At 41.7% G+C, this 23,377-nt stretch overlaps 1 protein-coding gene and 1 non-coding gene across 4 annotated transcripts in view; one reads left to right on the plus strand and one right to left on the minus strand.

The window, feature by feature from the left end:
• pla2r1 (phospholipase A2 receptor 1) overlaps positions 1 to 22,921 on the plus strand; it is a 28,114-nt gene extending 5,193 nt beyond the window's left edge. The window contains exons 9-31 of one of the 3 annotated variants that reach the window (XR_009785328.1): positions 508 to 621; positions 3,201 to 3,313; positions 3,395 to 3,561; positions 4,158 to 4,369; positions 4,749 to 4,894; positions 5,324 to 5,408; positions 6,521 to 6,656; positions 6,732 to 6,767; positions 7,308 to 7,468; positions 7,723 to 7,787; positions 11,789 to 11,892; positions 11,966 to 12,102; positions 13,851 to 13,968; positions 14,101 to 14,240; positions 14,424 to 14,565; positions 15,269 to 15,504; positions 16,392 to 16,566; positions 17,107 to 17,241; positions 17,558 to 17,680; positions 18,496 to 18,672; positions 19,272 to 19,893; positions 19,977 to 20,012; positions 20,513 to 20,617. Coding sequence is in view for 1 of the 3 variants with exons in the window: in XM_061753107.1 (XP_061609091.1) it covers positions 508 to 621; positions 3,201 to 3,313; positions 3,395 to 3,561; positions 4,158 to 4,369; positions 4,749 to 4,894; positions 5,324 to 5,408; positions 6,521 to 6,656; positions 6,732 to 6,767; positions 7,308 to 7,468; positions 7,723 to 7,787; positions 11,789 to 11,892; positions 11,966 to 12,102; positions 13,851 to 13,968; positions 14,101 to 14,240; positions 14,424 to 14,565; positions 15,269 to 15,504; positions 16,392 to 16,566; positions 17,107 to 17,241; positions 17,558 to 17,680; positions 18,496 to 18,672; positions 19,977 to 20,012; positions 20,513 to 20,724 (2,970 nt within the window). In the remaining 2 variants the exon portion in view is untranslated. Of the gene's footprint in view, positions 1 to 507; positions 622 to 3,200; positions 3,314 to 3,394; positions 3,562 to 4,157; positions 4,370 to 4,748; positions 4,895 to 5,323; positions 5,409 to 6,520; positions 6,657 to 6,731; positions 6,768 to 7,307; positions 7,469 to 7,722; positions 7,788 to 11,788; positions 11,893 to 11,965; positions 12,103 to 13,850; positions 13,969 to 14,100; positions 14,241 to 14,423; positions 14,566 to 15,268; positions 15,505 to 16,391; positions 16,567 to 17,106; positions 17,242 to 17,557; positions 17,681 to 18,495; positions 18,673 to 19,271; positions 19,894 to 19,976; positions 20,013 to 20,512 lie in introns of those variants that run through there. The other 2 variants (XM_061753107.1, XR_009785329.1) reach the window with 2 other exon arrangements.
• On the minus strand, positions 18,351 to 18,423 carry trnaf-gaa (transfer RNA phenylalanine (anticodon GAA)). The gene has a single exon. It is a non-coding gene; the product is annotated as a tRNA-Phe (tRNA).
• Positions 22,922 to 23,377: the final 456 nt, after the last annotated feature.

Below are 23,377 nucleotides of genomic sequence, written 5' to 3' on the forward strand. Positions count from 1 at the left end.
ACTCTTTGCCCGTGATAGAGGAAACTACGATATAGAGAGACCATATTAAAAAAAATATATATATATTTTTTTTAAATACAAGTAATAGTACTCTTGCTTGCTTCAAGCTTTTTATTTCTCCCTCCCAGTGGAAGAACAAAAGAGAATTAAACATTGTATTTAAACAACAACAACAACAAAATCTAACCTACGTTGCGAAACACCATAGACGGGATAACAGAAATTAGCATAGATGTTACGGGAATTGTAAAACTTCTGCTACTTTAACAAACGCGGCGCAGCAATTGATACAAACAGAGCATACAGTACAATAATACTGTATATTATTTTCTAACGAAGAGCTAAGTGGCAAAATTCACAACAGGTGTTTTATTTTGCCAAATATCGCTTACTTTTTGCAGGGATTGTAGACCTCTCAGACTGTGTCATTCACAAGAGAGTTTAAAAAAAAAAAAATCTTTTAGCTGCACCTAATGAAGTGGAAATGGTTTGACTTCTGTTTCACAGGAAGGTGCCTGGCTTTTGGTTTCATGTGACGAGCGACTTCCTGCCGTGTGCCGCAAAGACAGCCATCGGACATCGGTTCATAAACTCGGAACTTGGGACGAAGGCTGCCCTGAGGTGAAACATGGACACACATACACATGTATTCAAATGAGGGTTGGGCATCGTTTTAGCAATTCTGGTTCCGATTCCGGTTCCTTATTTCCATTCCGGTTCCAAACGATTCTCGATTCCGATTGTTGTAGGTGGCTGGGTCAAAAATGTTTGCATGGTTTAAATTATGTGTCCAAATTATGAACGTCCATTTTCTTAGCAGCCCGCAGCATAGACTAAAATCACCATTTGACTCGGGGTTCTTTATAACCAATATCAATATCAAACCTATGAACTAAAGGGCAATGTGTGTGTAAATAACTTAATATTCATTGATTAACGTTCCAGCTAAAATTTTAATATATGTACGTATAATATTTCTTGATTTGGGAATTGTATTGTGACAATTTGGAAATTTTGGGAATGTTGAAAGTGAGACTTAAGAATGGTTTGAATCGGTCAAGAAATATGGAAGTAAGAGGTAAATATGTACAATTTCTCAATATTGTGAATACTGTCCATCATCATTCACTCAATAAAGGTTTCAGGCAGAGCTGTTATTGCTGTGTCACGACACTCGCAGCTCCATTTTTGACCAAGCTGCTCGTCAACAGCACAATGAAGCTGATTCAATGGCGTTATGGCGTCGTTTCTGGCATTCGTGTGCCTGCTTGACTCTGTTGACATGAATACCAGACCGCTGAGTCATCACAGGAAACACGACAACACCATCACGGTGCAGAGGGCACAATGTGGATGGACCGGATGACGCAATCCATGATAATTCCCGACTTCTGCTTATGTCTTCTATGGTCAGTGGTGGGAAGTAACCGAGTACAAATACTTCATTACCATACTTTTTTGATTTGTTCAAATATCTGCACTTTACATGAACTTTTTACTTTTACTCCCTGCATTTGTAGAGATGCAATGACCCCCGCCCCCCCCCCCCCCCCGCTATTTGTTGGGGACTGAGCCTTGCTGCAAATGGCGTAAATCAGCAAGTAATTACCAAAAAATAAAAAAATAAAATAAAATTGTAATTGCCTATAGATGCCACAAGATGTCATAAAAGCACTTTTTATGTCGAAACAAATCTCCTTCACTCACCTCCGCATATTTGAGGTTCAGTATTTGTGAATTTGAATTTTTCCTTCGCAACCTGTCCGTTACTTGCTGGGAAAAAAAAATTCTTCTTTATTTTGTGCTCAGGCCAAAACAAAAAAAGTAGCACTTTGGCCCCATCTTTTGGAATGTTGTTGTTGTTACGTTTAGTTCTTGATAAGTCTTTTTTTTCCCCGTCTGTGTTTGAGATGACCTGTTTTGTGGGCGACCCTCGAATGCACCCCATGCATGGTCTAAGCTTCTCTCATGTCGCAGATACAAACTTATTTATTATTGTGTGTAAACGCCAAAAGGTAGGTTTAATGATTTCATTCCGTTTGTGTAAAGTGTGATGTCAAGTCAGTTTGTGCTAGCGTGTTATTTAGGATAGGATGCTAGCTACTAGTCTCCAGAATACAGTAGTTTATGTAACCTGGGTTCAAGACTGTGTGTGTGCTACAGTAGATGCATGGTGTTGATATATTTTAAATTTACTGCATTTTTTGTTTTGTATTTAACTACATTTCAGAGCTTACTTTTTTTTACTTTTATTTCACTAAAGCAGTTTATTCAGTGCTTCTACTTTTACCAGAGTCATTTTTTTTTTGTACACAAGTATTATCTGTACTTCTACAGAAAGTGGTGTTTTACCTTACGCAATTCAGAACGTGGAATGTTTCTTTCTGTGTAATTTACTCAGCAATATGAATCATATTGGGGGATAAAAAAAAAAAAAAAAAAGAGAACTATTGCTTTTGTTTAACGTCAGCGCCGGATTTCTCTTTAAATTAGAGCGAGAGAGGGTTAAAAGGGACGTGAACGGAAGTGGGCGGTGGACGTGCTGAGACTACTTGTTAAAACACCACTGAAAGCTGCGGACATAAAATTTGCTCCATGTGCAAATATACACAGAACACACGCTTCATTCCAAATATCCAGTTTCCAAGATGAATTGGTACAGAGAATGCTGATATCATAAAAAACACTTTTGATACCTTAGCTGTAGACCTCACTTATGCAGCTATGTTTCTGTGTAATCTATCTTATCAAGTGTTTTTCAACAAACTGACACATATAAAAATGTTCAAGTTCAGGGTGTGCGTACTTTATTCAATACAGATAGGCTTTCTTTGCTATATATATATATATATATATATATATCCGCAGATGCCGACCCGCAAGTATATGGGGGTCCACTGTATTTGTTCCATGAAATTGTCAGAATTTATTCCCAACAGTCTATACTCTTCATTTTATAGGATTTCTCTCGGCTGCACTACTTCCAGTACGTGTATGTGGATGTTAAATTTTTCTGTCCCATTATAGTTCACCCGCTGTGTGTTGCCATGTCAGTGTAATCTGCCCAGGGCCTTCAGAATCAGTAGGGCTTGCTGACTTCAACTATGAGCGGTCACCAATGCACGGCACACCACTGCATACAAAATAAAGTTTGAAATGGAAAAAAAGATTCATTGAGTGAACTTTTGTCGATGTTACAGGGCTGGAAGCGTTACGGTCACTCCTGCTACACCATCACCAGGCATGAACAGATTTATAAGGATGCACAGAGTGGCTATTACTGCAACGCGCCTCTCCTTACTGTGGACAACAGGTGCTTTATTCATATATTATTTTGCCTCCATTTAAAAGATCGTTATGGTGTATCGCAATATTTTTTCCTCCTCTCCGAAAGGTTCGAGCAAGCATTTGTCAACAGTTTGCTGAGTGCTAATGGGGCCAATGGCAGCATGTCTTACTGGATTGGCCTCATAGACTCAGGCGGGAGTGAATACAGATGGCTGCATCACAATGGTTCCACTCTGCCTCTCACCTTCACAAACTGGAACAAACATCAGCCAGGTACATGTAATGTCGTAGCTGTGATTTCTGGGGCAGTTGTTCAATCCTGGTTTCTGCTTTTGATACCACTGATCATCATATCCTCGCAGATAAGCCGAGGGAATGGGTCGGTATCTCGGGCACCGCCCTTAACTGGTATATCATCTGTCATAGATATTTTTCTGTGGTTTTTAGTCACATAAATGAGAGTCTGTCGCCCTTTCCTATGGTGTTCGTCAAGGGTCAATCTTAGGGCCCATCCTTTTTGTGCTTGACAGGCTTTCTCTCAGCGATGTCACCTACAAATTTGAAGGCATCTCTACTTCATGTGTGCAGATGACCTTCAATTTTGTTTTCTTCAAATCCTGATATTACAGATGAGAAAAGTGTACCTGCATGATTGCTTGGCTGATTTATAGCGATTTGATTTTTTTTTCTTGTATTAATTGTGAAATGTAAAATGGTGTGTTTTTGTATTTTATATATCTGAGACTATTCCATAACTATGTGAAGCACTTTGTGAGACCTCCCTGTGAAAAGTGCTACGGTATATATATATATATATATATATATATATAAACTCTACTCACCTCCTTGCTTATTTTCCCCCGTTTTAGTTAGTTCCAACGGCTGTGTTGCAATGTCAGGTGGTTCTGCTCTGGGCCACTGGGAGGTGAAAGACTGCAATTCCCACAAAGCCTTGTCAGTCTGTAAGCAGAGCATTAGCAGCTACCGGGAAGTCCAGCTGCTACCAGAAGCCCACATTGACGCCTTTAGCGCCTGTCCTCCAGGATGGGAATCACAAGCTGGTCTCGTCTACTGTTTTAAAGTATGATCAACTATGCATCACTCTGAAAAACGTTACCTGTGGGCCATTGATTTATTCTTTTGGGGATGTTGAGGTTCAAACATACACTACTCAAAAAATTCTCTGTAGTCAGTGCTTTTCCTTATTTTTTAACTTGCTGTTCTCTAACAAGTAACTGAACGGCAAGATTCCCAACAAATGTTTGATCCATTAATATTTAATTGGACCTCCATTTCTATGCCTTTCTGTGCCTCCTCTGTAGCCACTTTCCTCTGAGAACATCCTGTTTGAAGCCCCAACTTGCACTTAGAGTGTCACACAGTCTTATCAATTTCTGAAGGAATTTTGTTTTGTGTTCATTTTGATTTCACAGAAACATGACAACGTGTTGTTCTTTTAGGTTTTCCATGACGAAAAGGTTCTCATGAAACGTTCCTGGGTTGAAGCGGACTACTTTTGCCAGGCTCTCGGAGCCCAGCTGGCCAGTTTCCGCCACTATGCGGAGCAGTTGTTTGTCAAGCAACTCCTCAGTACCATGTTCGAAGGGTTGGTACCGGCTCATTACTGCAGGATTATCATTTTCAGGATTATTGAATGCATCTACGGTCAATTTTGTTCATTCGGCTGGTGTTTGTGATTTCTTCCATATTTCGTGTACACGCTATGTGCTGTCATGGTTACCAAATACGTCTTAGCTGGGGTCCATCTGGCCAATCAGTCTTTTGTAAGATACTGTGTGTGGTCCTTGATCAGAGCAGCATTTTTTTTTAATTTTTTTTTTTATTATTCACATTTTCCATTATTACATAACAATATACTGTACACTATTCACAAAAAGTTAGGAATATTGGGCTTTGGGGTGAAATTTCACTGCAGTGTAATGTATTTTTTTTTTTTTGTGTGGTCAAATTATGCGAGAAGAATCTGGCATGCTGGACACATAACCAGACTTGGTGTTCTGCTCCTGCTTTTCAGAACAGAGGGTCGCTGGTTGTGGGTTGGCTTCAATAAAAGAGATCCTGAACATCCGGGAGCTTGGGAATGGTCCGATGGTTCTCCTGTAAGTGCCGTTACAATTGTTCTCCAAATGTTGCATGTATTCGTTGGGCATTTCATACAAATGTCCCAACATCCAACGCAAAATAGTAGCTGTTTCCCAAAATTTCGAATCTTGGTAAATAACAATTGTCCCTCACATTTTTAGAATATTAGGAATACCTCTCAGCATGAGGTAATGCATTGTAAAACACAAACAAATATGAGACTGCGAGCCTAAAGGTGTGGCCAACGGAAACCCATTTGTGTGTTTATTCGATATCCTCCATATGCATCTTATGGCGCATGTACGAGTACGCTCTTTGTCATCAGCAGTAAGACAATTCAACAGACACCACAGTACGAACAACTAGGGTGCACAAGTAGAACCACTGTCTCACTATTTTTGTCCACCAGCTGTGCCACATTTGCTCTACTGGTATGCAATTAAAACATGCTAGTAAACTAATGTTCTGCATGAGTAACACGACTTGGCCCAACTAGGCATGTGTCATGCACAAGTAGCCTACAAAGCAGCACCAAAATTCCCACTCCTACTTTTTCCTCACTATTAGTATTATGTACTGTAGTTGTCCTAATACTATGCCAAAATTCTGCTACTAGTGCACGGAAATGTCAAGAGGTGTGCCTTAGTCATTCTACTAGTGTGCTGAATTGTCTCACTAGTTCCTACTTGCATTATGGAAGTATCCAAAGCCTAAGGTCTATGTGCTAGTACACTCTTTTTATTCACTAGGAAGATAATTCAGCTCATACGTAGGACTACTAGGGCATGCTAGTAGAAAGACTGGGGTGCACCAGTAGAACAACTGTGTCTTAGTAGTTTTTTTTCCACTACAAGTGCCACATTTGGCCTACTAGTACAGATTAAACCTTACTACCAGCCTCAACTAGTAGCCATTTGTCATGCACTAGTAGCCTCATGGTCCCTACGAGTGGCATAAAAATGTCCGCTGGTAGTTTTTCTTTACTAATAACGTAATTGTCCTGTTTTAGTAGTGAGGACAAAAAGCCTACTAGTACATGGATCTTAAGATGAGTATCAAGGATATCGTATAAGTGCTCAAACAGATTGCCATATCTGTCCGTGAGTGTATTTTGACTGGTTTTGTGCAGATGATGACCTCCTTCATCGAGGACAAAAATGACGAGGATGACAGGAGGGACTGCGCGGTGTACAGTGACCTGCCCAACAGTCTCACGCCGCGGCCGTGCGAAAGCAAACACGAGTGGATCTGTAAGCTGCCCAGAGGTAAAAAGTCATTAACCAAAACAGTCATACGGAACGTGAAAGCAAATGATTTACCAAAATGTGTTCATGTTTCAGGAGAGCAACTGAAAAAACCCTACTGGTATACTGAGCGTAAGTGCATTGTGTGATTGTGCGATTTGATTCAATAAAATGTGACAAGTTGGTACACAAAGTTTGGGGTATTGAGTTTTCGGGTGAAAGCGAGAGGAGAAGCGGCAGTAAAACAGGCCGAAATCCTGTCAAGGGCGTAAGGCAGGGCAAGGAAGTCATTGCATATTAGGTGTGTTTTAACCAATTGCAAAAGTGTAGGAACAATTCTTGAGTCGAGATTTAAACATTTCTACGCAGTACTACTAATTTCCACAGGTAGCGCATGGCAGAGTACTGGAGCCTGAATAGAGGATGCCCATCCTGCATTGCTGGATCCAACCTGTGAATTTTGCCGCTCAGTTCCTTGTTATAAAACAGCAAGTTGTGCAAAAAGTACTGAAACAATGACCAGTTGGACACCCAAAAGTTTAAGGAGGTCAAATTAAGTTCACCTATGAAGGTGATAGTCCATTTTCAGTTCATCCTGAAATGTCACCCGAAAGCCCAGTACACCTAACTTTTTCCGAGTAGTTTATACTGACCAGTGGCTCCCCCCCACAGAGAGCGAGCCGTGGGTGTTTTACCGTAGCGCTGAGTACCTGGTGGCCAAGCAGCCCTTCAGCTGGGATGCCGTCTCTCTTGCTTGTCAGATGATGGGAGCCTACCTGCTGTCCATTCACTCCGGAGAGGAGCTGAACTTTGTCAAGGAGCGCTTGCGACGGGTTTGTTTATTCCAAAAATTCACTTTTACTTTATACATTTCAGTTCGTACTTGTTTACTTTGACTTCGAAAGTAAAGTTGTTTAATCAGTACTTCTTCTTTAACCTGAGTCTTTCCTTACTGTACTTCTATATCTGTACTTGTACCTAAGTACCAAGTGGGAGTACTTTTGCCACCTCTGGAAAAAATGATTTCAAGGCCAAGAAGAGCGATGATTGGCTGTTGATGTTTGATGTTTTGTGTCTGTCTCCTTAGCTCTCCCTCGGCCCCACTGACTGGTGGATTGGTCTTTCCATTGACCAGCACGGAGAGGAGGTCAGGTGCGTGCGTGTGCGTGTGTCTTGGAGCGCTTTAACATTTGAATTGGTTGCACTTCCATGACTGTTGTTTCCAATTCATTATAAATTATTATGAATTAGCTTGAATCAAAATGTATTCCAATGATTTCGGAGGGAAAAGAGCCATGCAATTTGGTATCTCCTTTATGGAAAGCTGTTATCCTTTATAGCCGGTTTAAGGTCAATGTACTAGTTTGTACTCTTTGTCCTCAGTCGTAGATTAAGGACCGGTACACATAAAAATATAATCGGGCTGTGACGTGAAACAGAATGTTGCCAATCAAGACGTGACCAGACTGAGGGGGGAAAAAAGAATCTCACATAAATAAAGCATACCACTAAAATAACATGCTTCACACGCCCAAAGCACAAAGTCCCTTAGACCTCATAAATGGAGGACCAGCTTATTTAAACGTGTCAGATAGATTTTTCCAGTCTTTATTTCATTTTTAGTTTGGGATTTTTCTGTAAAAATTGGTCACGGGAGCGCCATCATTCGTTCCTATTTGTGGTCTTCGATGTTGTGTCTTGTGTTACTGCAAAAAATACAAATACCTAGGACCTGCCAAAACCCAGGCTTGAACCGGGGACCTTCAGACCGACGCTCTCCCAACTGAGCTATTTCGGCCCATGACGATTGCTTGTCACATACTCGTAGCCAATAATGTCTCCCTGTGTCTACATTTTCTAAGTGCCTTTCTGAGCACCCAAGGTCACCTTAGCAGATAAAAACAAAGCAACAACAACAGGACAAATACAGAGGATAAATACATACAAATAAAAAGCGGCTAAAGGCTCGGAACCCCATTGTGACACAGTGGCGGGTGGAACTGTACTTGTAATACAACTTATGGCCGATGTACTAGTAAGCTCCTTGTCCTCAGTAGTAGAATGACTGTGTCTTAGTATTAAATTACTACTACTACTATTTCCACTACTGGTGACACTTTTTGCCTACTCGTATGCAATTAAGCCTGACTAGTAAACTACTGTGCTGCACTTGCTACACTACTAGGCCCGACTAGTCAGCATGTGTCACGCACTGGACCTGACTAGTAACACCAAAATGCTCAGTAGTAATTTTTGCCTCACCAGTAAAATGTAGTCCACCTATTAGTGTGCCAAAGTTGTCCCATTAGTGAGGACAAAGAGTGTACTAGTACATGGACATTTTGCTGGATATCAAGAATATTGAAGAAATGGCCAGATTTATGGAAAACCATTTGAGGATTTATTCACTGCGCTTTGTCCTCACTAGTAAGTCAATTTTGCACATGAGTGGAACAACTAGGGCACAAGAAGTAGAAACGTTCCTAATCAAAGACTTGTTCAACTAGTGCGCCCTAGACGTTCTACTAGTGCGCTGAATTGTCTTACTAGAGCGTACTAGTACATGGGCCTTAAGCTGGATATGAAGGTTTTCAAATATATAATCAAACGGCTTTCCATACAATACAACTAAGTTGAGCACTTGCACAATATTGAGTTCAGAATCAGAATCAGAATCATCTTTATTTGCCAAGTATGTCCAAATACACACAAGGAATTTGTCTCCGGTAGTTGGAGCCGCTCTAGTATGACAACAGACAGTCAATTTACAGAACACTTTGGAGACAGAAAGACATTGACAAAAAGAAAAACCCCAAAAAGTCACTGAGCAGTAAAGGGTTGCTAGTTATCTGGTAATGCCGATATTTATTTATTTATTCATTTATTTATTTTGACAATTGTGCAATAAGATGCAGAGTCCTCTAGCACTTAGAGCAGTTCGAATGACTAATATAGCAATAGTCCGGTGCAATGACCATTGTGCAAAGGGCGCCGAGACTTCAAGGAGTGTATGCGGTTTAAAGTGATGAGTAGTGCGATAGTATGGGACAATGTTGGTTGTGCAAATGTTGCAGATACTCCTCAATCAGTGTGCAAATGGAGCAGATGCTACTCTGGCATGAGTGGCCAGTATATGCAAATAGTGCAGCATGGCGAGACAACTACAGTGAGTGCACGAGTAATACATAATTGGACCCACAGAAATGTGACAACAGACTCAAGGCAAAAAAATTGCCAGCATGTTGCAATAGAGTTGTAGGTTAGGTGTTTAAGAAGTTGATCGCAAGAGGGAAGAAGCTGTTGGAATGACTGCTAGTTCTAGTTTGCATTGATCGGTAGCGCCTACCTGAGGGAAGGAGCCGGAAGGGTCCGAGAGGATTTTGCACGCTCTTGTCCTAGTTCTGACAGCGTGCAAGTCCTCAATGGTGGTTAGGGGGGTACCGACAATCCTTTCAGCAGTTTTGATTGTCCAGGTTGTGTCGGCCGCACCACAGCTCCAGCCGCTCCGCTTCCTGTCGATATGCAGACTCGTCGCCGTCCTTGATGAGGCCAATGACAGTGGTGTCATCTGCAAACTTCAGGAGTTTCACAGTGTGAAACTGTCCTTTTCAAATCTGCAGTAGAAGGTATTCAAGTCGTTGGCTAGTGTGCTCTTGTTCTCACCTTGGGGGGATCGTTGCTTGTAATTAGTCAGCGATTGGAATGCATGCCAGACTGATTTAGAGTCGTTAGCGCTCAACTGTTTTTCCAACTTTGCTGCATAGTTCCTCGTTGCAATGTTAATTTCTTTAGTCAGCTGGTTTCTAGCTCGATTATACAGGGCCCTGTCCCCCGCTCTGATATGCGTCCTCCTTAGCTTGGAGAAGCCGCTTAAGTTTAGCAGTGAACCACGGCTTGTTGTTGTTGAATGTGAGAAATCAGAATCAGATCAGAATCAGAATCAGAATCATCAATGATTTTGTTGGTACACACACATCTTCACAGAAACTGATATTGGATGTAACAGTGTCCGTATATTCATCCAGGCTGCCAGCTGAATTTTCAAAGACACTCCAGTCTGTGCAGTCTAAGCAGATCTGAAGTTCCATCTTTGCTTCATTGGTCCACCTTTTCACTGTTTTCACTGTAGGCTTGGCGCATTTAAGTTCTTGCCTGTACGTCGGTATTAAGTGAATTAAGCAGTGATCAGACGAGCCCAGGGGTGCACGAGGTATAGCACGGTATGCGTTTTCTACCGTAGTGTAGCAGTGGTCTAAAATGTTATTTTCCCTGGTAGGACAGTCGATGTGCTGCTTGTATTTAGGGAGTTCGTGGTTGAGTTTAGCTTTGTTAAAGTCCCCGAGAATAATGAGGGGTAAGTCCGGGTGTTTTTTTTCAATTTCGTTGACTTGTTCGGTGAGCGTTAGCAGTGCAGTGTTCGTGTTAGCTTGAGGCGGAATGTAGACTCCAGCCGGGATGAATGATGCGAACTCATGCGGCGAGTAGAATGGCTTACAGTTCAAAAACAGCGACTCCAAATGCGGGCTGCAGTGTGTGCTGAGCTCCGTGACGTCCGTACACCATTTTTCGTTGATATAGAAGCATATCCCGCCGCCCTTTGTTTTCCCCGATGATTCCATGTTGCGCTCGATGAGTATGGAAGCCGGGAAGCATGACGGCGCCATCGGGTACAGCGTCGCAAAGCCAGGTCTCCGTGAAGCACATGGCGGCGGTACGGCCGAAGTCTTTACTGGTCTTTAACAGAAGATGAAGCTTGTCCATTTTCTTGGGTAGGGAGCGTACATTCGCGAGGTGGATCGACGGCAACGCCAATCTGTATCCTCTCTTGCGGAGTTTCACCTGGATGCCGGCTCGCTTCCCTCTGTGGCGCCGTTTCCGTCTCCATGCGCCGAAAACCGCGGACGCCGCTCCGGTGAGTAACTCGGGGAAGAAACTGAGCGGATTTGCCAAAGTTGGTGACAGAAAGTCCGGAGTAGCCTCCTTGATGGTTAGCAGGTCTCCCCTTGTGTAAGTGAGTCGTGTAAGGTCTCCAAAGACGGACGAAAAACACAAAAACAAAAACAATACTAGAGAGCGCGCTACCGAGGCGACCACACTGGTAGGCGCCATCTTGGTAGGTTTCTGGTTGGTTTAGGTTTCTGTTGTGTTGGCAGGTGGAGTGACAAGACAGAGGTCAACTTTCACAACTGGGCAGAGGACAATGATGGCCACAATGGTAGAAAAACTGGGTTGTGTGTCACCATGTCCTCATCAACAGGTACTCGCAGACGACAGTGTACTAGTGTAACACGCAGGTGTTTGTTTGTTAACCGTGTCCTTGAATGATACAGGGAAGTGGTCGGCCAATCAATGCAGCGATCTTCATGGATATGTTTGCAAGAGAAAGACCATCTCTGTAGTGGAGACTCCGAGGGAGCCGCACTACATCGGAGGGTGTCCGGAGAAATGGATGTACTTTGGACACAAGGTACGGGGACTGCAGTTGATTTAGCCATGAAAAAAAGCCTCTAGTGACTGGGTGAGTTTTCCACGCTGCAACAACGAGGCGCTCTTAGTGGGCCATGCCAGCGGACTACCCGATGGGAAGATGCATTTTCGGGGTGTAAGTACCGTAATTTCTCCTGTATAATACGCACACGAGTGCATTGCTCACCCCCAAAATTGACTACGTGTTTAGTTTTAACACTGCAGCTTTAATGCTAATTCAAAAACATATCTAATCATATACAGTGAGCCCTCGTTTTCCGCGGTTAATGGGGACCAGAACCCCCTGCGAAAGGTGAAAAACCGCAAAGTAGGATTTGCCCCCCCCCAGGAATTTTCGTGTATGTGTATGAGTGCCCGTGGCATGTACAGTACAGTACAGGCATGTACAAAGCCTCTGAGTCAACTCATCTCTTTGTTTGGCATGCAGGGAAACCTGTCTCGTGAATCAACATGAAACAATGCGTGATATGGCTGTATTTTTTCATTTTTATTTTTTGATGAATTATTTTTTTTATTTTTTGATGAATACGTATTTTGGAATAACCCGCGAAGCACTGAAACCGCAAAACGTGAAGCGCGAAGTGGCGAAGGAACACTGTATCTCATTTCACTGAGAAATCATTTTCTAACTTTTACTATACCTATGTATAACACGCACTATTGACTTTTGAAGATTTTTTTGGACATTATACACGAGAAATTTGGTAGCTAGCAGACTGCATGTTGCAATTGTGCCGGATAACCACTGATGTGAAAACGGTGCTAAATATTTTTATATAGTGGGGGGGGAGGGGGGGCAATGCAAAACTGGGTATTGTTTTACCCATGCCCCAAAAATCTGGAAAAATGAAATGATGAAAAAGATTTGAATGCTATATCTCCACAACTACACAATTCTGAGTCTTTGCACGTTTTCAGGAATTATCGTCGAACATGTATAATGTATTTAGAAGCAAATCTCTAAATTTAATGTCCAGTGTTTTTAAATCCCCACTGAAGGCCCGGGTACCAAATGCACGCCCAGCCACCATAATTGATGAATTACTAATCAGCATATTCCTAAGAATAGAAAGCTACAAATTATCAAAATGCACATAGCGTATAATCTACGAATTCTTATTTTGTTAGCAAGCTGGTGATTTTTTGTTTTGTTCCAGTTACTGCCATTTAAGCAAAGCAATGATAGAACTCTGTTTTACTCAACAACTTGTATTTCAAAAGCCAAGTCATATTTTTCAGGATAATTTCCTTCATTCAAAGTTGGTCTGGCTGTCATTAATAATTCCAGTGTGTTCTGGAAAAAAATGAAACATCATCAACAACCCTAGCTCGAGAGGTTGCAGCATGCGTGAATTTGTATGATGTGGTTCTCTGCGGTTGAGTTGAATTTCCCCATGAGGGATCATTTACTCAATTGAGTTATATGAAAACAAACCAAAAGCAAATGTCCAGTTGGTACCAAAAGGCAGCAGTATCCCCCCCCCCACCCCCCCCAAGTATAACTCATAAACTACCACTGAATATTTTGTATCCAATATTTTATGTCCAAGTTAAATGCGTGTTCTCACTGAATGATCAAATGTTGTATTTGTTCATGTAAAGAAATTAACAGAGCACACTGATTGCGCACTGAGTTAACTGTAATCAAGTGGAAACCTTTCCTCGTTCCTTCCTATGCTTTTCCATCTCTCATGCAAGTGGGACAATTCCCTTTGTGTGCATGTGTAGTGTCTCCTGCTTCACCTCCCTGACACTCCAAAGGAGGGAAAGAGTTGGAATGACGCCCGGTCCATCTGCTCCTCATTCCAAGGCTCACTCGTGGCTATAGAAGATGAGATTGAACAAGGTACATTCAGTTAACTCCAATGAATTGTTTCTTTTCGTTTGCAAGCGACGGGTAGTACCCAACTACCTACCTAGAATTTTTCTTTCAGTTGTACGTCTTCTTTCATGTCATTGTGTGTCTTTTTTCATGCAGCATACATCACCATGTTGCTTCAGGGAATCTCTGTAGGCGTGTGGATTGGTCTGTGGAATCAAGATACCATGAAATGGACAAATGGGAGACCGGTCAGCTATACCAACTGGTCTCCCATTGAACCAAAGAGCTACCTCAATGTAAGCTTCTCCGAACACAAAGCTTGCTATATCACGAGATGGAAATTGTGAATGCGAGTCAGCGAATTTGAATAAACTGGTCCCATAATCACCAACTCTCGAGAGCTATGTTCCTGATAAGTGAACATACATGTATAATACATGTGCATATGTGGACTGATACATAGTGCAATGTAACTCCAGGAGGATGAGTTGCTCACTGGCTTGGCTGATGAACCGCTGTGCACCGTGCTGTCCAACAACCACAATGTCCACCTGACGGGGAAGTGGTATGATGAGAAGTGCGGTGACGATGGCTATGGCTTTGTTTGCCAAAAACCTCAAGGTAAGAGTAAAAAAAGAAAGACCATATTTACATTTTTAAAAAAATATATATATTATCATTAAAATGGTTCAATAGAAGACACAAGCATGGCACGGTACAGTAGTACTTTGGCTCACAAGTTGAATTTGTTCATGATCAAGCCTGTGAATACTCTCATTCATCCAGGTCATTTCATTCTCATGCCATTGAATCAATCAGTCCTTTTGTGATTCAGGGAACGTTAACTGTTTATCACGTTCGCTAGCTGGCGAGCTCCCTCGCTAGAGAGGAGTGGACCGCTGACGGGCTGGTCCAATATGTCACCGCCTGGCTTGGCGTTTTGCGGCTGTGTGGGTCCACATAACAGAGACACTTCCGGGAGTTAACCATTTATTAAACACGGCAGTACACGTTGGAGCGGGACGTGTTTTCCGTGCATTCAGCAGACACGCTCGCGGTGCTGGGAGGAGGGCTCTATTTTCCCCCATTTTGGAACCTCATTTGACATACTTAGTGATTTATTTATTTATTTTATTCATTTCAAACTGGCAGACTTGCTATCAACACTCTTCTCTGCGATGTGACAAATGCATGACTTTTTTTTGGTTCACTTTACAGTCATGGTCATGTGTTTCCTTTTCTACACTCACGCTAAAGCTTATTAATTGGTACCATTGTGGTCTCATTTCTAATTACCTGTGTTTTATTCCCTTTCTTGTCTCAGATACGTCCAAACCCCCCACGCACTCTTCTCGCCACCCGCTCCCTGACAGCGTTGAGTACAAAAGCCGCAGTTATAAGATGGTTTCGGGCAACATGAGCTGGTATGACGCCATGCATATGTGCATAGACAATGATTCAGACCTAGTGAGCATCACCGATGCCTACCACCAGGCTTTCCTTACGGTCCTCGTCAATAGATTGGGAGTTCCACACTGGATCGGACTGTACAGTCAAGATGTAAGTTTTTTCTTATGACAAGATTCAACATTACAGCATTTGTTGCCAAATGTAAATGAATAAGCATCCTACGTGTTCACACATGCAATGACTGTTTAGAACTAGTGCTGCCAAATTCGAACTTTTCCAATATTCCATGGGAATGTATGGGAATACTGTATATGGGAATAAACCAGGAATCTTGCCTCCCTGTGTGACATTTGTATGTGTGGGGTACTCTGGCTTCTCCCCACCTTCATCCCCAAATCATTTTTCTTAGCTAACTGAAGACTTTAACTCGTCCATAGATGTGAATGTTTGTTTGCCCATACGGTATCTCACAAAAGGTGAGTACATCCCTCACATTTGTGGAAACCTGTGAAGCTCAGGTGAACTCCATGCCCAAGAGGGTTAAGGCAGTGCTGGAAAATAATGGTGTCCGGACAAAATATTTACAGTTTGAACATTTTCACTTAGGAGTGTACTCACTTTTTTGTGGCCAGCGGTTTAGACAAAAATGGCAGTGCGTTGCGAGACAGTAAATGTGCACTGTTACAGACGTACAAGCTGCACATTGACTACTTTACATTGGAGCAACGTGTTATTTCCTCATTGTTGTCCCATTAAAAGATATAATATGAACACAAATGTAAGGGACGTGCTCTCTTTTGTGAGATACTCTGTGTGCTCTGCAATTGGCTTCGGTGCACCCCACGTCTTTGCCAAAGTCAGCCGGTATAGGTTCTAGCTTACCTGTGACCCCAATAAGAATAAGCGCTGTCGAAACGTCTTTTTCATTTCCACTACTCACAAAAAGGTAGCTAACTTTCTCTCCATCGTGATATTCCATGCATGAGTGTCACCTCAAATGTGTCTCATCCTGACTGAGTGCGGTATAATGTTTCCAGAGTGGGATCAACTATCAGTGGTCAGATGGCAGTGACACCGTGTACACACACTGGGATGCGGCTGAAGACGACTTTGAGACCGGAGAGTGCGTGTACATGGACGTGAATGGGGGATGGCGGCGAGCTGACTGTGAAACTCTTCTACCAGGAGCCTTGTGCCACATCCCGCCGCCAAGTAAAATATGAACACTCAAATATGGCTTCGGATCTGATTCCATGTCTTTTCTGCTTTTATCGTGTGGTAAATACGCCACACAACTTGAATTCCACAAGGGGTGGATAATTATGCTCAATTTTCAAGTGCTGGAAAATTTCCATGGGAAGTTAAGCCGGGGAATCTATGAAATATTGCAAATTGGAAGCTTTCCATTGGAAATATGGGAATTAACTGGAAATGTCGGTTCATTTAATTGAAAGGTATCATATTCAAGCATATATATATATATCATCATTTTGTTTTGTCACAAGCAGACATCTATGCAAAATACAATACAATTTAAAAGCATGACATCGCAACAGATTTATTTGTAAGTCAAAACTTTCTCAAGTTAAAGTTCCCTGTTAAGGCCAAGCTTAAATTAAGTTTTCTCTGTGCATTCCCATAAATACGTGTTAATTCCATTAAATTCCTCTTAACGCCAATGGAAAATGTCCAACTTTCAATATTCCCCGAATTTAGCAACCCTAAACACAAGATTTCTGCTCGCCCTCGCAGGGAATAAGCCCTTTATCTCATACGAGGCTGTGTGCCCCTCGACGTGGGTGAAATTTGGACACGGCTGTTACAACTTTGAGCCTGTGGTGCAGAAACTGGCTTTTGAGGAGGCGCGAGAGCACTGCAGACGGAAAGGTAGGGTGGCCTTCCATCCGTTTGTGTCCAGGGTCACACGCAACAAAAATGCCGTGAGGGACACACTCCATGTTCCACCATAGATAAAAATCTATGAGCATGTAAAAAAGATTTTTGAAATACTCAGGGCATTGCCTCGAGCACAACTGAGCTGTCCTGGTTGTCTTACAAGATGTTTCTCCTCTCATCCGAGTAGCCTTTATCAGTTCATGTAAAGCTAGGTACAACGAGCCTATTTTGAAAATGTGTTTTAGCCCTCCTGTATGCTTTGAAAACATATATTATACATATACGGAGTGTCTTTTCATTTTCACAGTCAACACTTCGGACGTCCTGTCCATCGAGAACGACGTAGAGAACCGCTTTGTCCTAGAGCAGCTGTGGTCTTCAGGGTTCCTTCACCAGAACATGTGGTTGGGGCTTTACTTCAACATTGACAGTGAGCATTTTTTGGCTATCCATCTTAAGGTCCAAGTACTAGTATGCTCTTCGTCCTCATTAGTAGGACAACCTGACATTTAAATCATTGGAATTTTACCCTTGGAACTTGGAATCTTTTCAGTGGACTACAGCAATAATTGCTCAATTTCAGTTCTGGGATATTTTATCAGGGCTGAAATAGGAACTTGCTAAGGGGGTGCTGCATTCGAGAGGTCCAAGAACCTTTGGGGTGGGTTCTGAAGCTTTGAATCTGATTGGAACCTTTTAGTCCCTGCAACTACAAGTGCCAAGAACTAAACGTTACCTGGAATTTGACGTGGAAATTCCTTGGCAGAGTAGTAGGACAACTACATGTTACTATTGGGTCAAAACTACACAAGTTGACAGCTGCTTGCTACTTGTACACTAAAGTGAGATGAAAATGATACTAGTTAACATCTAGCGCTTCACTAGAAGCACTATTAGTGCACAGATGTCTACTAATTAAGAGATTAGCCTCATTAGTGACAGGTAGTTGTCCTACTAGTATGCAGAAATTTCAAACAGTGGTGGAAAAAGCATCGCTGGCAACAATCTAACTTCTACTTGTGTACTATCGTCATTTTACTAGTGTGCGGAATTGTGTTACCAGAAAAGACAAAGAAGATTCTAATCAATAAGATTTCCTGTGCCGAAACCCGGGATCGAACCAGGGACCTTTAGATCTTCAGTCTAACGCTCTCCCAACTGAGCTATTTCGGCTGATGACCCTTTTGAATAGTTCGCTTGATGAAAGAGAGAAACAAAGGAAAATCTCGTCACTTCTCTTTCTAGCGGATTCGATGGCTTGGGTGGACGGTTCACCTCTAGACTACAGCAGCTGGCCCAACAAAGCTCCCGACCTCAAGCTGCTGACCGCCGACACCTGCGTCAGCACCCGGGCGGTGGACGGAGTGTGGCGCTTGTCAGGGTGCACCGAGCGCCTCGGCTTCGTCTGCAAAACAATCTCAGGTGAGCTGGGCGTCTCTCGAAGAATTACGGGGCATACTTCACGATTTATATTTATGTACCTCTCACACGCAACATGGAAATTCTGTCATCCGCATTACTGAAGCGCTCTCACACACAGTATAGAATTTCCTTGCTCACACACACGCTGCAGAGACACTCTCATACACATGACTGACATACTGTATCACATACGACATATTTGCTTTCACTCATGCAATATACATGAAAAACTCACACACACTAATGACATGCTCTTACACAAACACTACTGAATGTTTTCCCCTCACATACTACAGAAACTATCTAGTACACTGGACTGAAACGCTCTCACACAGTACTGAAGTTCTCTCACGATACTGATTTTTTTTTCTCTCTCACACACTACTGAAATGCTCTCAAATGCTAAGGAAATGCTCTCACATATTACTGATTTTTTTTTTTTTTTTAGCCACACACTACAGAAATGGTCTCACACAAACTATTTAAACCCTTTCACACACTACTGAAATGTTTTTTGCTCACATACAGTACTAAAATGCTCACACACCCTCTAATGAAACACTCTCTCACATCGTACTGATTTTTGTTTCCCTTCACAGACAGCAACGCTCTCTCACACACTAATGAAACACGTGCATGTTGTATCACCAAGAACCAGACGGGGGTTCTCTTGCTTGTGTCGTCAAGAGCGTGACTTGTTTTGCGTTCGTCCGCTGTCGTCGGGGCCACATCTTGCAAAGTCTGAGATCATGCGACGCCCTTCTGTGACAACCAAGATAAGAAAATTCACTTGCCAGCGTATTGCCAAGGCGGTTTATGTTTATGACCAAAGTCATTTGAAATGAAATCTGCTTATTGCAAACAATGTGAACTGAAATATTGATGGTGGTTGTTTCATTAGCTGAAATATTTGCCTCATCATTCCAACTCCCTCTCTTGACCTCAGTCAACCAAAATCATGTAAGCGCAGAAATTTAGTAATGTGCACTAATGAATCGCTCTCACGCATACGACTGAAAATGTTCCCCTCACATTCGCTGTCATGCCCACGACGTAAACGCTCTCACCCACAAAACTGGTTTTACTCAGACATACACTCTGAAAATGCTTCCCCCCCCCCCCCCCGCTTTTTCTTACATACAGTATTAAAACACTCTCACACCCACTACTGAAATACACACTGTGCTCATACACACACACATACGCACAGTCATCGAGAAAGTGAGATGCTGTTTTTTATTAATAATGGGTTTTTTTTTTTTTTTTTTAAAGAGAGAACCTCATTTTATGTGCTTTTTTTGCAGATGTAACTACTGAAGTGGAAATGGAACCATTCAATGGTAAAGTGGACTTTAATCACAGTTTAACTCTTTTTTGTTTATTTATTTTTTTCCTGAGTTTGATGCTGCTGCCCTTTTGTGTCAATCTCACTTCCCTTTAGCTGCGTGAATGCAAATGTGATGGGGATTCTTGTCTAATTGCATCATTTCCAACTTGCACTCTTTAAATATATCAATGATATACTGTTGACATCAAATTGTACCTTTTGGCTTTATCGTGGCCACATTTGGTCAATTGAAGAACATGACAACTGGATTTTGTAATTCCTTTTTATTTACTGGATGAAATCATACAATTTGGGTAAAACGGGTTTCAGTCCAGACTCAAGACTTGAAAATGCAATTTTTTTTGGTGTTGGATACCAGATGTTTTGGACAAGGGCGCTATTTCATGTAATAGTCTGAGTTTATGAAAGAAGCTTTGTGCCAATGAATGACACAATTTTGATTTTAAGAAGTGGAGCTCACCTAAACGAAACATTGTGTCCTTTGTATTTCAGGATTACATAACGGCATCATCCTCGCTGCTGTACTGGTGGCCGTGCTGATCTTTGTTCTGCTGGCAGGAGCGGTGTGCTTTGCTTACAGGAGAAACGCACATTTTCGGGGGCTCCCTGCACTCGGTACCGCCTATTACCGACAAACGGGCTCCCAAGCTACGGAGTCGGACGGTAACGTGCTGATCACAGAGCTGGAAGATCACTCAGGATAACATTTATGGCTGACATTGCAAATTTGATTCTGAACAGGGTTGACGTCTTGGTAGCAAACATTTTATAATTCAGTAGGTATGGAAAGCCATTTAAGAATTTATTCGATATCCTTGATGTGCAGTTTAAATTCTTCGATAGCTCAGTTGGTAGAGTGGAGGATTGTAGAGGCTGAAATCTTTAGGTTGCTGGTTCAAGTCTGGCTCAAAAGGGAATTTGCCTATTATTTACAATAGGAATGAAAAATAACATGGTTTATTCATCCAAATCTACCAATTACCTGTAGACAATCCCACAACTGCTCCATGCTACATAAATGGCTTCCAATAATGCTGTGCTACATACTTTGTTTCTGTCCCCAGATATGCGTGATAAAGAGCTTGTGTAGTACCAAAGTCTGACGCTTTGTGTACAATAGAGCAATTGTGGCATATTCTAGAGGTAGATTTAGATGAATAAGTGCGCTTATTTTTTATTCCTAATTTTCCTAAAGATTGAAAATTCTCAAAAATATCCTTCGAGCTATACTTGGACCAGCAACCTAAGGGTTTCAGCTTTAAACCACTACAGTCCACCGCTCTACCAACTGAGCTATCGAAGGAAGCGGTTTGTGTAGAACGTGCGTCATTTTCTGAAAATTTTTAGATCCTATTTTCAAAAAGAGTGACAATTCTCGGATTTCAGCTTTAGACCTCAACAGTCTTCCGCTCTACGAACTGACCTATCGAAGGGTTACCAGTCTCATGGTTTGTGTAGAATGGAGCAATTGTGGTATTGTCTACAAGTCAAGCCACGATTATTTTTAGTGCCTATTTTCGTAAAGATTGAAAATTCTCAAAACATCGCTCGAGCCGGAATTGAACCAGAAACCTAAAGATTTCAGCTTTAAACCTCTACCGGGTAATTGAAAGGTACCTCCCTTTGTACTTGTACTAAGTACTTGTAATTTGCTCCTTTAATCATGGAACATACACAAATAAATTGAGAAAAATATTACAACATATGAATAAATAAGTATTTTAAAAGGGGGATTTACTTTTCAATCACCCTGTATAGTCCACCGCGCTACCACCTGAGCTATCAAAGGGTTAATGTCCATATGCTGTTTCACTGGTTTTCCTCACTAGTAAACCAATTACGCGAACGGCCTACTAGTACAATCTTAAAATGGACATCAAGGATATCGAACATATGCTCGAACGGGTTTCCACAGAACCTCTTGTGAGCTTCGTGTTCAAAAAAAATAAAGAAATAAAGAAATTGACACCTTTAAATTCCCAAAACCCAGCATTGAACCAGTTTCAGTTTCAGCCCAATCACTCAATACTTATGGTCATGTGACAAAAGGGAAAACTAAAGTCTTGATTGCAAATAAGGATTTTGGATTGGATAGTTTAGTACAGGTGAAACAAAAATGACCGTGTCACCTCAGAGCCAACAGTGTTTCCTGGTGAGAAGATTGCTGTCCAAATGAAACAGACTTCAACTATTGTCATGTCTTTTTTTTTTTCTTTGTAAATTTTAATTACAGGCCAAATAATCCTGTCGAAAGTATTACTAATATTAGATGTAAATACATGTTTTATTGTTTTTGTATGTTGAACGCTATCAAACCTCAAATCTTCTAAGTTTATGGAAATGTTTGAGGATTGGTTGCACATCTTTAATATCCGGCTTAAGGTGTAGGCACTAGTACGTATTTTGTCTTCACTAGTAAACCAATTCAGCACACGAGCAGAAGAACAACTCTGTCTTACCTGTAACATTTCCCCCTACAAGTGCTACTTCTGACCTCATGGCACACCATTAAACCTTAATACTAAACTACTGTGCTGCATTAGTAACACTACTGAGGTCAACTAGGAGGAATGTGTCATGCACTACAAACCTCCCGGATCCTACCAGATGCACAAAAATGCACTCAATTGTGTACTACTAAACCAAACATGGCGCTAGTAGTGGAAAAATGTGTTCTACTAGTCGTGTGGTTGAATTGTCTTACTAGTGAGGACAAAGAGCGTACTAGTAGAGGGACCTTAAGTTGGATATCAAGGATATGAAAATCAATGCTGAAACTCCTTTCCATCCAAGGTGACGTACATGTTACCTGGATGTGTTATTTGTTGCAAAGCAAGTTATGAGCTGTAATTTGCACATTTGTGTGTAGTTCAATAAATTCACGGTGGGCCAACAAACAAACTTTTGAGTGGTGAAGGGATACTTGAATGGTGTTTCCATTTGTTGGTAACTGAACACGTCTCCTTATTTAACATCATACCATTTTGTATGATACTTTATTATATTATACAGCACTTGCAACACTGCGATTATTACCCGTGAGTTTAAAGGTCAGATGACAAAGGAATAACATATTGTTTTATTGACTTTAACTAAACTCAGCAGTTGGCAGCGAGAAATCATTCGGAGAATTGTGACAGCAAAGTGCAGCTATTGTCAGTCCGGAGAGAATCAGAGAGACAGAGCCATCTTGAAGGAATAAAACCGCAGCAGCTGCACTCTGCAAACTCAAAAGTACAACATCACTGCATGAATGTATAAGCATCAAATGTTCAAGAGGAAATTAGTCAGTGCAGTGTGTGCCGTTTGTTTCACGCAAACTTGTGTTTGTGGTCTAGGAGTGAAAATGGTGTGTTT

The sequence above is a fragment of the Phyllopteryx taeniolatus genome, chromosome 2, assembly GCF_024500385.1.
Source record: "Phyllopteryx taeniolatus isolate TA_2022b chromosome 2, UOR_Ptae_1.2, whole genome shotgun sequence".
NCBI classification, from domain to species: Eukaryota; Metazoa; Chordata; class Actinopteri; order Syngnathiformes; family Syngnathidae; genus Phyllopteryx; species Phyllopteryx taeniolatus.